This window comes from Cebidichthys violaceus, unplaced genomic scaffold (genome assembly GCF_023349555.1).
Source record: "Cebidichthys violaceus isolate CVI_PGR_0920_01 unplaced genomic scaffold, fCebVio1.0.p SCAF_7, whole genome shotgun sequence".
Lineage (NCBI taxonomy): Eukaryota > Metazoa > Chordata > Actinopteri > Perciformes > Stichaeidae > Cebidichthys > Cebidichthys violaceus.
The window spans coordinates 9,109,144-9,125,286 of NW_027176927.1; the positions used below are offsets into that span (position 1 = coordinate 9,109,144).

General features: G+C 43.7%; 1 protein-coding gene across 1 annotated transcript in view; it reads right to left on the reverse strand.

The window, feature by feature from the left end:
- Nucleotides 1–16,143, reverse strand: part of LOC137891619 (intermembrane lipid transfer protein VPS13B-like) — a 333,991-nt gene that overhangs the window by 304,124 nt on the left and 13,724 nt on the right. The window contains exons 4-6 of the mRNA XM_068736332.1: nucleotides 8,039–8,156; nucleotides 1,982–2,149; nucleotides 267–448 (exon numbers count right to left, since the gene is read on the reverse strand). Coding sequence (XP_068592433.1) covers nucleotides 267–448; nucleotides 1,982–2,149; nucleotides 8,039–8,156 — 468 coding nt within the window. The remainder of the gene's footprint in view (nucleotides 1–266; nucleotides 449–1,981; nucleotides 2,150–8,038; nucleotides 8,157–16,143) is intronic.

The window sequence follows — 16,143 nt, forward strand, 5'->3', positions numbered from 1 at the left end:
ATCTTGCATTTTAGTGCAGGAAGTAAAATCTTGCAAAAACAAACAGCTGTCTTCCATACGCATCCAGAACAATGGACTGAACTTAGTCACTATCCTGCTATTGACTTGAGAGCAGCTAACCTAACAAAAGTAGGCCAATTGTTCCTCTAACAACTGTGAGCTGCTATGACTAATTTAAACTTTTCCATCACTAGAACGTGTGACATGTTTGGATCAGATTGACCCACATAAAACCATTTCTGATAATGACGGTTACTGCCGCTCACTTTGATGACGGATGGGATCTTGGAATTGATGTTGTCGTAGGTGAAATGGAGACGCGTTCTGAAGGAGCACTTGTACAGCAGCGGGTCCTGGTAAAACTCGATCTTGCCGCTGGCATTCCGCTTGTCTAAGCACACGGTACAGTCTGCAAAGTTGATCACTTTCCTTAGGACCAGCTCTGGAGCTTCACAGAGGAAAAAAAAAACAAAAAGAAAATGATCGCATAGAATTCTGCATTGAACTCATAACAGGTCGACACTAATCAAACATGTCAATATATATGCATTGGACATGTACGTGCACAGAGGTATCATTAAACACAAACTAATACACACACACACACACACACACACACACACACACACACACACACACACACACACACACACACACACACACACACACACACACACACACACACACACAGAGCATGCCGTGACAGTAAATCCTCATTATCTGTGATCTAGGGAAGCAGGGGAGATGACACTCAGCAGACCTCACAGAGCTGTTGTGTTATGTAACTTTTGTACAACCAAGCGGGTTGTGCTTTTGTGTGCATGTGTCATCAGATACTCAATTGTCACTGACTCTCTCACCCCTGGCAGCCTGATAACAGCACTCATCATTCCCAGAAATATGGCTCTGCACAGTGCCAGTAACTACTGTTGTAACCACTACTTGCCTTACATGTTGGAATAGAGCCCCCCTTAACAAGAAATTCCACCGAGATAACAGTGACCGAAAATGACCACTCCGTGATTTCTCTGTTGACGTAGGCTTTTGCTACTCCCTGTGAAGAAGCAGCTCTTTCTCCATCGTTATGATGGTAGGTCAAGTTTGAAATAATTGTAATTCTCTGGCAGTAACCTAAGAAACCACGGAGTCTGAGCTACGCCACGGCTTCCAAACGCAACACGCCCTTTACAGAGAAGGGAAATAGGCCTACAGTATCGTCGCAGTGAAGGAACACAGCCTTTGAAGATTTGAAAAGTTGGTCGTTGTTGTGGAACATTAACATCAAGTTTCAGGAAAAGCCTAAGATGCCAGGTTTGTGTGACATAAAGCGCCCTGTTAGCTCTGCACAGTTAAAGAACAACTGGAGTTCAAAGGAAAGCTTAGGCACTCTAACACAACAACACAACAATGTGACAAATCAAAGAGTTCAGTGTAGTCTGTGGCTCTCCATGTTAAACGTCTGCAGCTGACACTACTCTACTGGAGGCAGTCAGGAGGGAATGGCTGCATCCACAAGTCATTGTCCAGTTCTGAGAAATAATATGCAACTAATAGGGATCGGTGTTGGCATAGGGAGAAGAAGTAATTAGTATGTCAACCTCTAAGAATTAAAAACATCAGACATTAACCATGGAGCCATCAAAAGCAAGGATTATACTTCTTACTGTTCTATTTCCATGTGGCATGCTGAGGCTTAAAATCCCCCACCTCGCTCATCTATTATGGTTTTAAATGTGAGCTCTTTTCTGTGTCAGAGCCCACTCTGCACTGGACCTGCACATGCTCCAATCAGACTGGGGAGAGCGACTACTCTGGCAGCAGACTCTGGGCATTAACGCACAGAGCCATGAGCGTTTAAACGTCTCTGATGACCTTAGTCTGAACTAACAAAATGAAACACTTACTGTAGTATATAGGTTCTTGTCTCAGTGGATTTACTAGTTAATCCCACTATCGGGGAATGTAAGCAGCCGTTGCTCACCAGTGATGTCCATGAAGGCCCTCTCCCACATATCATCCACGGTGTAGCACTCCGCAGAGGTGATGTTGACCGACAGCACGATGTCGTCCTCCACGTACTTGAGGATCAGGTTGTTCACCACGATGTTCACGTTGTTCACCACGCGCCGGATCAGACTCTGCACGTAACCTGAAGAACACATAAGCAAACACGTGAGGAGCATCTTAAACTGCACAAAAAATATACCAAATTACAAACAGCTCAGACACATAATAGCAGTACATTTGCACATGTCTACTAATATACCGAGACAACCTCAAAAAGTTAAATCCAGACCCACATTCCCTAAAAGTCTGAGCTCAATACCACTGACCCCTGCCATCCTCATTGGCTCGTAAATAAGACGAGGGCCTGACGTGTTAGTTTTTCTATTCCTCGGACATGTAAAGTGAAAAGAAGCTAAATATCCATAAGAAAACATTTTTACTCCTCGCCGTGCCTGAGCAGCGCTACAAATCCTGGGTGGATTTATGAATCTCTGAAGAGCTCTCCACTCAGATGCAAAAGTCCTGTTTAACCCAAAACTATGCATACGGTGCCTAAAACGTATCCCTCCCAAGCCCCTTAAAACCACGAGGAGCCTGCGCATTCACTCCAACGTACGCAAGATTCATTGGATTAGCATACACATGCCTTCACACATACAAAACACAGAACTTTATACATATTTATACAAGACAAGAGTTATTGAGGGCACAGTGGAACTACGGTCTTTGGTCTTGACGAGAAGAAAAAAAACAACCAAGTGTGTGAAAACACACTTTATAGTGTGATGGCTGCAGTTTATGTCATCACTTACTTTCAAACTTTGAATGCGAATGAGACAGACACTTTGAAAGTTTGTGGTGATGGAGGGAGAAGGCTTGAGAAATCAATTTCGACAAATGGAAAGAAACAGGAATATAGAAATAGATTTTCTGGTTGTTGTTTTTTTGGTGGGGGTGAAATGTGGGGGCCGGCGGCTTTGTGTGGTGAAGAGGCGGAGGGATGCAGCAGGAGGCGGGAGAGAGAACGATCGAGTTTCAGCAGGGCTGGGGGAGCCATCCTGCAGTGTTACCGGTACCTCCTAATGGCCACAGTGACGCCCAGAAACAGAAGCTTCGCAGGAAAAACATACATGCTAAGGTCATTACTCAACCAAGTAAGAACTTAAAATATTACAGACGGGGGAGTTTTGACCATAAAATATGAAAATATACAGCAGTAAATCCTCCTAACCACAGGACCAATGGCATTATTCATTCCTCTCATGTACTGTTAAACACAGTCGCTACAAGTTAAAACATATAAACCTTTAATGTTTTCCCCTTATTTTCCAAACCAAATGTTTGTCTTCCTGTATCTACACGCCTGGCCCAGAAAAACAGAACCGATAATTGGGCAGAACTAAATGGTGCTGTTGATGAAAACATTTATATGAATTGGTGAACTGTTCTGCCACTTGTACACAGGCCCGTCCGTGCATTAGCATAATCCAATTGACAAAAACTCTCATGAGTTTGCTGCCTGACCAAACAGAGTGGCAGGAAGAGAGGATGACATAATATAAACTCGACTCATAAACGCGATGTGTGTTCGTGACATTTGTGCGTGGCCCTGCATGCATGCATGTGCTTGCCGGAGCCCGGGTGTGTGCCTGGCTGCTTTTCTTGCGTGCATGAATGTGGCCATGTGTGTGTCTGTGTGCGCCTTGCGGTTCTGGGGTCAGTCGGAAAGCTGCCGTCGCACCTGCAGCCCGGGCAGTAAAACAGTCACTTTGCCTCCTGCTATTTCCCTCTCTGGATCTAATTTACCCGTGTCAGAGTGTCTCTCTCTCTCTCTCTCGTTGCACTCTCTTACACTCGCTGCACCTCCTCTTGCCTCGCACCGGAGTCCGGGGCTCCCAATCCGTCTCTCTGCGAGCCATCGCACCGCTCTGAACTTCTGTAAACAATTGACACAGCCAGCACCTGTGCTGCGGCCCACAGGGAAGGAGCCCACTTAAAACTGTTCAACCATAAAATGACTGGAAAAACCAGCTCCTTTATGTGATCTCAGAACAGGCAAAGTACTCTCTTCTGTGCAATACAGGAAAGAAACACTATACTGTCCGTGCTCACCATTTCTCCTGTATATGGAAAGTATTAGCAGCTATCAGCCATTCCAGTTCTTAGCCATGGAGAGGAAGACTGACAAGTCCATCAGACAATAAATGTACTGTAAGCTGGTCCTGCTGTGTTACCCTGGAATGTAATTAGTACGGTTAGCAATGTAGCCAAGAGAACACATATAGTAGCTACTGTGGGACATAACACCTTTAATGTGTCGAGTATACTTCACAAAAATAGTCTTATCTTTAATCTATAAAATACAAAATGCCAGGAACTTAAACATGGTGGTACAAGGATCTCACTTCCACCATGGCAAGGAACGTTCAGGCCCAAGGAAACACAGCAAGGCTATTACAAGGCTACTACCAGCACTTGGTTATGTTAGCCATTCGATTCGCTCCAGGGCCTCTTATAGTAAAACTGTAGATTCACAGAACCCAGTCATGCATAGTACAGCAGGTCTCCAGAACAGGAGAAAGCTCCAGCCTTTACCAGTATGGGATATTCCCTGTCCATAAGTAGCATTTCCCAGTAATACCAGAACAGCTGCTGTATTGATCCCGGTACCAGGACAGCAGTAACACTGGACCATGGATTTCTGTGTTTGCATTTCAGCCCATGCAAATCTCAATCTCCTCCAATCACACGCATACTTACACAACACAACCGTGCATGCATGCACAATTCTTGGACACACACAACGCAACAGAAACAGTAAATCACAACAGAACATGTATGCACATAACCTACACATGGCATACAAAAAAAGTAGCAACCGTTGGAGTGAATGCACCTACATGCACACTGAACGCAGCACAAGTAACAATGTGCATTTTGTGCTTTTGGGGCAGGGTGGGAAACAACACTTCAACACATGCACACAGCAGTTGTTGGTGACGTCACAACGACTACGTCCACTTACGTATATACAGCCTATGGTTAGGACTGCAATTTGGCCTCCATATTTTGTGACCAAGCTCCATGTATTAATTCAATAGGGACAAATAGAAGAACTGGTCCCAAAATGCTCGAATACTCCCAATGGAAAGGTTGATGTAAAAACATTGGTGGAACGAGTCAAATATCTATGTTTACACATTAACATGCAGATACAGAGTGTCCAATTTCAATCAAATATCCAAAATAACACGTTATCACATGTGACAAGACAGAAAGTATCCAGAGAGGCTGTCACACTGCAGAGACACGTCACACTAAATGTCCTAATGCTCTTGCAAAAACCTGTCTCTTTAGGAGAGTTCGGCTTTGAAATCTTGAGCAGAACTTTGATCAACCCAACTCACAGGTAGCAGGCTGAACCCGGACTCAAAGCGAGACCTGCCACTTTTGAATCTCTTTGAACTCGTATAAAACGAAACACATTTCCAACAGTGTGAATAGGGCCAGAGCAGGATTCCCCTGGAACGGAGAGATGCGGTTCTCACAAACAGTGGCCGCTGGTCCCCCACAAGCAGCAGTAAACATAATCACTCACAGAATCGCCCAAGGTGGAAGCACTTGGTCTTTGGTCTTTGTGTGGCTACCAATCCCATGGCATATGAATTAACATCACTATTTTCCACCACAGGGAGAACAGGGAGGATAAATTCATTCAGCATGTGAGAGCTTAGGGCCAAATGACTGGATAATTGCTGGTGGCTGCTTTTTAGTGTCGGCCGTGTTTTGTTTTGGTTGTTTTGAAGAGGAGGGGAGCCGACGCAACGCCGGGGTTTGTCGACGTGGACGCTGCTGAGGAGGTAAGACTGGCCGTTCGTCTGCGCTGGTCCCCCTCAACACGCATCTACACACGGTGCCACCCCCCCCACCAACCCATCCACACACACCTGCCTGTGTCCATCAGCGCCTTCTGAGACAGAAGCAAGTGTAACCAACTTCATATTTGGAGAAGCACGGATGAGGCTAAAACAAAAAAAAGACCAGAAAACAATCATAATATCATAATCACCTGTTTCTGCCTCCAATCCTACTCAGACTAAAATTGATTTTTAGTTTTTGCTTATAGTAATTCCAACACAAATTTTTTACTATTTTATTTTAATAATACATGCCGCTGCACATTGCAAACTTAGCCTACAGTAGAACTACATTAAAAAGTAAAGCAATTCAAATTTCATACACACCTCACATACTGCACATAAAAGACAAAATAATATTTTAGTATTGTCTTCTATATTATACAATATGTATATTATAATAGTAATAACTGCATTGTGAGTAAAGAGGCCTCTCCTCAGTCCCAGCTGATGTGTTTATGTGTAGGACTTAGACCTGGAGATGTCTTTAGCAGGGCATTTCAGCATATTTAAGGATTCACTGTATGGGAACTTTACAAGACCATGAAGATTAGAATTATCATATTCAGTAGAAATGGAAATGCTACAAGGCAGCAACATGTGTATCCAAACCACTGGACTATAACAAGGTACTCTCTAGACTAATGAATGAATGTCTACAAAACTGCCTGTGTCTGTGTGCTGTGTCTGCACTTTCATAAAAACATCCTTTAAATACATTAAAGACTCATGACAGGTTTGTTTTGTATCTCATTCTCAGGAAAACATCCTCCGTCTGAGTCATAGCAGGTTAGTTTTACCCCATCTACCTTTTAACCTCCACCTTTTTAATTAGGACGGCTGGGATTACAGCGTTCATCTGCTTCCTCGCTGTTATTGAGGTGCTGCAACCTTTGACCTCAAAGTTGTCTCTACAGCCTGTAATGGGTTGAAACAAGGTCCACCGCTGGAGCAGTGCGGGGTGTGCGCTCAATTTAACAGATATACTAAAACACACACACACACACACACACACACACACACACACACACACACACACACACACACACCTTGGGGGATCTGTCGGAGGCAGGCCCAAAGGGAGCTGCTGGGGTGTGAGGCACCCTGCTTTAACAGCTGGGGAGAGATATTATCTCATAACAGCGGGCCTGGAAATGGATCCTCCCCAGATACAAGCAGCCAGGAGTGTAGGTTCATACATTCATGCATACTAGGGCTCTGGGAGTGAGCCTCATTGTCGGGAGTTAAGACTGTGACCTAGCTCTTAAAAGCTCAAGACCCCCATCTCTCTCCTTTCTTTTTCTTCATCTTTTTTTCCCCTCTCTTAAAGCCATATCTTTTCTTTACACTTTACCACCTTCTTTCTCACCGTTGCCGTTTTCCCTGGAACTTTCTCCGTCCCTAGAACTTTTCATTAGTTCTATTTTATCCCGCAATGTTGCGTCTGTGAGGATGTTTGTTGAGTATTTCAATAAGATGATTGAGCTTGTGCATCCTTGTACACTTTTGCAGACATTTAATTAAGATTAAAATTGTCTGAGCCAGCGTAAAAATAAAAAAATTGAAATCTAATATGACGACATCTTTCTTTCCAAAACACTTTTGCAAAAGTAAATATCTTTCAAAGGCCATAATCCAGCCCCAATCAAACAATGCTGTTCTTTGTGAGGTGCAGTAAAGTGGTGGAGTAAGGCAGGCAAGGAATCCATGGCCCTGTAGGAGGCATGTGGTCAAGTGGCCTTGTTGATAAGAGCCATCACTGTGTGATTAATCACAGACACATCCCCCGCTCTCCCTGGCTGATTTACACTGGTTAGAGACACAGATCATCCCAAAAACATTATTACTAACAGTGTAACAAGTAATACCTACATTTGAATCTGAGGCAGACCTCTGCAGGCTTGGGCTACAACAAGTCAGTGGATTTTAATCCAAGTGTTTGGTCTCTTTAGCATTCTTAGCCAAAAGAAAAAAAAGAAAAAAATTCTCTGTAGTGTAATAGGTCCTAATCTCAGTCCTCACTCTGTGGGCCCATCCTCCCCCACAGAGGCCACGCCTGCCCTGGTGGTCAGGGAGGCGGAGTAGCCTCGCTGGCCCCGGGGGCCATCACTCACCTGCGGGCAGGTCCGGGTCGCTCGGGGCAGCCTGCTGGAGGCGGCGGGGCTTGGCCACGGCCTTGGAGCTGTCTGAGACACTGCGACTGGTGGAGCTAGAGCCGCTCTCATGGTCGTCCTGTGGACAAAACACAGAAGAACGCCCGTGAGTATAGGAAGGGAAGTCAACACAGGTTAGGATAGTTGTTTTCAGTTATAGCCACATTATACGAATACTTCATTTTACTATAGTGGACAGTACGGGAGTAGCAGGTGAGTGTCAGCAAGCTAATCCTTGTAATGAACATAAGGCTTTGACTATTGTTATTTCTATGCATCCACCTTGTTATCGTGTCTGTGTTAATCTGAGCAACCACACACAATTACTCCACTATCTGTCAAATCCTTCTAGACATGTAGCTTAGTCTAGTGTCTTTTTCTGCACCACAGATGTCACTCATACAAACTGTGGTGACATGTTGTTGGGCAATGGCACAAGAGTTTTTTGCAGGTTCAAACTTAAGATACAAAGAACAATTTATGTGTTGATGGCTAATTCAATTCGCCCCAAAATCCCTAATTTTCTTTCCATTACCTTGTGGAGCTTAAGATATTAGCAAGCAGGCTAGCACACATCTCCCTCCACACATGAGCAATATCGATCACCAAACAAAAGTCATGTAACCAGTCTTATCTAACTGCCTTATCTTGTTAATGAGGGTAATCCAATTACTGGTGTGCAAACTGTGCATATAAGGTGAAAATCCTTTCTCCTGCGCGGCTGTGAGCTTAGGGAAAAGAAGAGTGATCAGTGATTACACACCACCGTTTCTGAGCCTTCCTCCCATCCCCATTTAACAACCATCACCGTGGGCTCTACAAATAAACTCTGGTCTTTGGATGAGGGTGAAGGTCCCTCCTCCACAACAGCACATGTCATCTGCACTCACCGACCAGCGGCCTGTTAAGCCCAGGAATGCAAGTACGAGGTGTGTGTGTGTGTGTGTGTGTGTGTGTGTGTGTGTGTGTGTGTGTGTGTGTGTGTGTGTGTGTGTGTGTGTGTGTGTGCGCGTGGGAATGACGAAGAAATGGACATCCCCTTCAGAGATGAGCCTGAAGATAAACAAAATCAGCCAAGATTCGGGGATGAGGAGGTTATTTATTGGTTCAGCTTGTAGAGTGCTCCAGACATGAGGTGCAATTAAAACAATAGGTACACGAGGACTAAAGAGGACTGACAGCTAAGGACTTTTACTAGATCTACTGCAGGGGTAGACACAATTAAGCGGAGCAAATCCACAAAATGCACACAAAAAAAAAATATAGCAATATGTTTAATCCCTCTCCTAAAGCGTCAAGCAGAAAAACAAGGCTCTCGTATCTGATGTCATCAAGTAGCAAGTCCTGGAGAAGCTCCATTAACGTTGTGGACTTGTAAAGTTTCTACTAGCAGATTGTCACCTTCTCCAGAGGGTCTTGGTCATGGTTGCCAAGTTTTAGCCAAGGCTCGCTGTCTTCCTTCCAAGTTCTAGGAGGAACTCTCATGTTCACAGCTTTTCAATCAGCTCATTATCCGACATTAAATGTGTCAAATCTGTTTTTGCGTGCAGACGACAAATGTTTGTCAAATTTAGAATCCAGCCAGCACTACTGAAAAGAACCCATGAATGATGAATTTGGAGGACAGGGGAGAACGACCTATTACATCAAAATCAGGGCACAAAAGAACTACTATGACTACTATAGCTAGAGTTCTACTCCTCTACTGCTAGGTATAGCTGAACAAATACCTCATATTCAATGTCAACGTAGACAAAAGGCTGCAACAGAGGAAGGTAGGAAGAAAAGAAACCAAACACATTAGAACCATTCTTAAAAAAGATTGGAGAAATCAGAAAAAAAAGGTGGAGAGTTGAGTGAGTTTGCCCCCAGTATGGCATTGATTAGGGGTTACTGCATCACCGTGACCTTTTCACAGTCCGCCCGGGCACCGAGTTAGTCAGACGATCCGGACAAAGACAGGGGGCAATCACATGTGTTTGGCATTTAAACGGTGGGATCAGAGTGTCTCATGAGTCACCTCTTATCCTGGCGAATGTAAACACGGAAGGTGTCAAGACCAAATATATTTGGCTACTCGGTGCACACGCACTTCATCCATGCAGACTCAAACGAGCAGACGAAAACCCACACCGACACCTTCCGTGCGAGTCGCATGCTGTACATACATATATACACTCACCCCAACACAATTAACACACATTCCCTGGTTCTGACACTGTTTAATGAGCCCTTTTCTCTCTGTGTGGTTGAGTAATGAAGATTAGGTTTTAAACATACTTTGCATAATTTGAGTTGTGGACACACTTGAGAGAGAGAGAAGCGCGTATCCCCCAGTGCGGTAACGTAAACACGCAATTGCCAAAAGAGACGAGCGAGGCTCCGGCAGAAATATTTACACTTGCCTTCAGTAAGGGCCTTTGCGGTAGGGCCGCACTATGCAGGCAGTTCTCTCCCCATCAGTGAGCGGTGGGAATTGGTAAACACAAGGAGAAGAATAATAAATACTTCATCAAGGTTCCAGAGAGTAGAGATTGAGAGAAAAATAAGATGTACATTTTGTTGCTCATTATTCACACTTCATTTGGTAACTTGTCCTCACTTCTAACGCTGCATTTGCAATATTTAAAGATATAACAATTCAAAAAAAAAGAATCTTTTAGACGAGGTAAGTTTATGAGACGTTCTCACATGAGGTGTAACAATAAAAAATAATACAATCTTTGAGACCAGGTAAGTTTAAAATGAGGCGTGCTCACATGTTGAGGTGTTTAGTTTACATCACAATACACTAGTCCAGCACATCACAATTAGAAACAGTCCCCCTCCCCTGCAGACTCTCGTATCTATACCTAAAGGAATGCTGGGCCCTGCAGGCCAAGAGTACATTGAGTTCAACGGCTCAAACTGCCACTAAAGAACAAGACTGCCAAATTTGGAAGTAGCGCAATTAAGCGCTCAATGTCACCGTGGGCAGTGAGCAATTCTCCAGAGGGGAGAAATGCCTTTTCAGAGGGAAGCCCTGGGACAAATGAAGCCCGCCTCAGCTGCTGCCGGGTAAACCGATCCCTCCAATGCCACAGCAGGGCACAGGACGAGGGAGGGGTGGAGGGATAGAGAAGGAGGGAGAGAGAGAAGGACCAGGAAAGGAAGGAGGGGAGGGGGGTTGCTTCCCCTGCAGGCACGTCAACTCAGCTGTTGACCAAAGATGACGGTAGCAAAAAAAAAAAAAAGGAGGGACAAGAGGCAAAGAGATAAGTGGAAAAAAAAACAGAGCGAGAGAAAGTGGAGACCAAAAGTGAGACAATGAGACCAGAACAAAAGCAGAGGGGGAAAAAAGGGGTCCTGGCAGTGTGAGTGACAGGTAAGGGGGACCCCCTACTCAGAGGGTAAGTGGGCACCCATGGAGGGTTAGGGCACAGGAAGGCCAGGCCTGACCTCTGTCCCCCTTGCAGACGTCTGGCCCAGTCAGGGACCGGGAGGCGGTGCGTTGAGCCCGTCTGGAGGGTCGACCCTCATCGGAGCTGCTCAACACATTAGCCGAAGCTATTAAAAACAGCACCTCTGCAGATACTGTCACAGTCGTCCTATACAAACAAACGAGCTGTAACTCTCAGACACCAGAAACCAGTCACGTCTCAACTGCCACAGGCCACGCCGTGTATGTGTAAATTGGGATTTTGAGTAAGTAAAACTATGAAGAAAAAAAAAATACAAATATGTTTGGTGAAGTGGACCATTTCAGGTCACAGCAGGCAGACATTTGAACAGTGTGATGACACCTAATGGGATGTAATATGTAATAGTTTTCCAGGCTTCTGTTTAAACCGTTTCAAATAGAAGTTTAACATACAATTTAAAATCATTTTAGCCTACTGGAAATAATGTATACATTACTCAGTGTAAAGTGTGGGGGGGAAACAGAATAATGGTTTGACTGCTATTTCTTGCTATTTGAGGCTTTCACTTTGACATCTGTTGGCCCAAAACAGAACAAAATTGCTACAGTTTGTTTTTATTCCCAACGTACATTTCTTGAAAAATAAAATATGACATTTTCTTATTTTTTCCTCCACAAATTACAAAGCAATTTTTCAATTTCAGTTGAACACACAGGGAAAAGAAAGTGTTGGCAGAGATTAGCAGTCGACTACCCCGCATGCCTGCAACCGCCTGATCTTTGAAAGCCAAACATTTTTAAAACTGGTCAATTTCACACAGTTTTAGCAGATTAATGGCTGCACGCCGAAGACCATTGCTGGATAAACACGCTCTTTGTTATTGTTGTTTTTTCCTCTGCAGGTTGCCGAGCGAACTCATGCTGACATCAAAGCAGCGGGCCTGGAGATTGGAGGCCAGGCAGTGGAGGGCGAACGCCTATGGAGTGAGAAAATAAATGAAGGAAACCCAATAGCTCCTTATCTCAGACAGACCCCCCCCCCCCCTCAAAATCACTCATATACACACACAAACACAGACACACTCACTGGGTCTGACAAGCAGAGGCCCTGTCCCCCATGTCAGGGCCCACAGAGCACCATCCCTGGGGAGGATCCAGCAATCAGACTTCCCTCCTAACAAAAACACTCACAGACGACACATTTTGCCATATAATAAAAGAAGAGCTCTCTAACATTGGCTGCCAGGGAATGGCACAAACCCCACATTATCAGCCCTTTTCATCTTCTTGATCTACAAGCTATGTGGATGTGATCGTCTTTGTCCCTCTGCTTATTCCAGACCTCCTCCTCTCACCCATAACCAGCTAGTCTGAAGCTTGTTTAAACACCGATGACCCTGGTTCCTATACAAATGGCTTCCAGCTGGCACCGAGGGGGAACGGAGACGTGAAAAGTGGACCCGTCGTTTTCTCACATACAGTCACGGTTTGGGACGGTTCCAGCGATGTCAAAAACGGTACGCGGCCATTGATGACGACCCCCGCTGGAATGTAAGCTGGAGAGAACGAAGCTCATCGCGGGCCGACTCAAATTACCTTTCCTTTAACGTCCCTTGGCTTTCGAACACATCCATCAGCCCGACTAAAAATTAGCTGCTAATGGGTTTTTAATGAAACTGTAACAAATGCAGAAAGCCATTACACCATGATTAAAGATTCTCCTCAAACGGAGGTAGACCAGAGAGGGCCGCCGCCAGCCAGAGCTGCAGGACAGGATTTCTCACTCTCACTACACAAGCAAAAGTTCTCAATACTACCATTGCTGCTCTGCAATTCACATCCAAATACTAACACATACAACTACACTACGAATGTACACTAAAGACAAATTCTTACATGCAACACCACGCAGTCCCACACACTAAACATAGAGACCCACACTGAAAAAAAGCGCAGCAGGGCAGTGCAGCTGGAATCCATGGCATTGGAGGGATTAGAGCCCAGATGAATATCACATCGTGTGACATTCTGAATAATTATCTCAATGAAAACAGGTCATTACAAAAATGTGCTCTCTCTCCTTTTCCCCCGTCTTTGAGTAATTAAATCCACTACTGAGAAAGAGAATCCCCACATTCACTGCCTTCTGTGTTCTGCAGTAATGAAATATTACAGTCCTGAAGTGTACAAGATGTGCGTCAGTATTTCAACTGCCTGAACTGGTGTATTCTTCAGCTTTGTTTCTCTGAGCAGAGGAGAAAATCTGTGTGAGATCAGTATAACAGTAACAATGAAAACGCTTAGCTTACAAAGTAGTCCAAAAGAAAAGGCTACTTTCATGATTTTAGAATGTGAAGCGTTTCTATGACAAACCCAGCAGTGATGTTAAAATGCTGCTTAAACGATCACTGAACAACTTTTAGAAAATGACAATGATGGCACAGTTATGAAAGCAGCTAAAATAACTGTGCTACTCCCTGATGTTAAAATAAAGCCGTTATGATTCTCATACAAAAAAAGTATTTTTCAATTCATTTTTCTTTTGTGAAACCACACGCCACAACTATTCAGGACATACTGCATAACTGTCCGTCAAACAAAACAGCCTCCACTTCATATGAACGTGTGCATCCCTCTGTGGTTTACTTGAAACTGTCATTATTATTATTATTATATTATATTACAGATAGAATTATCTGTAATGTGTGTTTTTCAAAACCTTCATACTTGTATAACTACCGCAACCACAACAGAAAATAAACAGACCAGTGGGATTTCTGTAGAATCATTTCAAAAGGATGCGTACGAGCTTTGTAACACCAGAAGTGCAACGCAGCACATTTCATCCCTGCAAACTGTTACAATGAAAGCACGAGGTTACTGTAGCAAGCAAAGACAGAGCGTGTTCATTAAGGAGGGGGCAGCGGGGACGTGGAAAAGAGTCCAACGCCAAAAGGAGAATGCACAATTACAAAACTCTTCAGCTCTGAAGCGGCAGGAATCACGACAGCACTGGTGATGTCATGCTGGAGGTCTCTGCCAACGGTGCCTCCACTGTACCCAAGTCAAACCGGCTATGTCTAATATCTGCCTCCAACATGCCCAGAACAACCACCAAGACAAACAGGGATCACAGTTATGGACTAGACCCTCCGGCAGCAGCGATGAGGGACTTCTGACTTCTTAGAAGAGGTCGACCGATTTTTATAATAACGGTAGTTTGGAGCAGGAAAAAGACGATTAATCGGCCAATAGCAAGTTCAATCATTGACTGTATTACAGTTGTATAAACTGGATAAACAGACTGAACATCTAAGTCAAAGAAATAATACCTAAATAAATAAATCTCAAACACCAAATTCAAAGTAATTATGAATACATCTGGAACAAGCTAACATAAGAACTCTAGGTGAGAGGCTTATTATTTTTTAGAAAGAGAGAAGTGAAAGTGAGAGTAAAAGGTTTCTCAGTGCGATGTCAGCACGCGTTTATTAAAAATGGCGGATGCAAAAGTAGCCAACAGAAGTAAAATCCGCTATAAATCAGTTGTTCTTCACAGCATATTTTATCATTAGTAAAAGAACACCCTGAAGTACAATGTGATGGATTACATTGTTAGAGTATGTTCCTTTTAGTCACACTGCTCTGAGGCTTGTGACTGGCCAGTTACACTGTTAAATGTCTCTCTGAAAAACCATTCATGTTGGTGCATATCTCCGGGGTTAGGAGGCTCCCAAAGTGTGCCATCTCATTTCATGAATGGATAGCTACATGGCTGGATTATTTGGAAGAGAGAACACCCAATTGGTAAGGAAGTTAAACGGTTGAATGATTTCTATTCCTCCCGGTCTGCCAGGCTTGTAATGTGGACAAAGACCTGATGTGCATCATATGTTCAAGAGATAACTTTTTGTGAAAACGGGTGATATATGACATGCCAACTGCTTGTCTGCCTGCTGCAAAATCAGCTCTTCACTTGGACCAAAATGGTTTCGCCAATATTTTCTAAGGCTATGGCCAGAAAGAATAATGCTGTGAAGGTTTTTGGAGTTTTTAAATGGAGTGGAGAGCTGCTTTCTGAAAAGCGTATATCTAATGTAAAACTCTGTCATGCATTGGAAATTGTTTGGAAATAGGCAGGCACTTTAAAAAAAATACTTGGCAGGTGTTTGGAGGAACCATCTGTCAGTCGGGAGACGAGCCGTCAGTGCCGCTCTTTACTCTCCAGGGCCCAATCCCAACGTCCCCCTACAGCCTCAAACCCTGAACCCTCAGGGACTCACTGATGTCACCTGGTAAGTGGTTGAGTGTGAGAGAAGTGGTGTAAATATGAATGGGACAGCACTTTGCTGCAACATATTACGTTACTATGAAAACAACAAAAAATATGATGTATAATTGTGGGTATTTATTTTATACTTTGTACTCTCCGATTTGAACATCTTCCTGTCTCTTTTCTCACAAGATGAGAGGTCATTTCATATAATCTATTTACTCATTTTTGTCAAAACAGATTCAATGACAAAATAAATAATAATAATAATATAAATAAATAAATATCCTCTGATTTCATGTGTTTTATGTTCCATATTTAACCCTTAATGTTTCTGAGTACATTTAACATGACTTTTTTTTTTTTTTTTTTACATCTCCATGTGTCCACTGG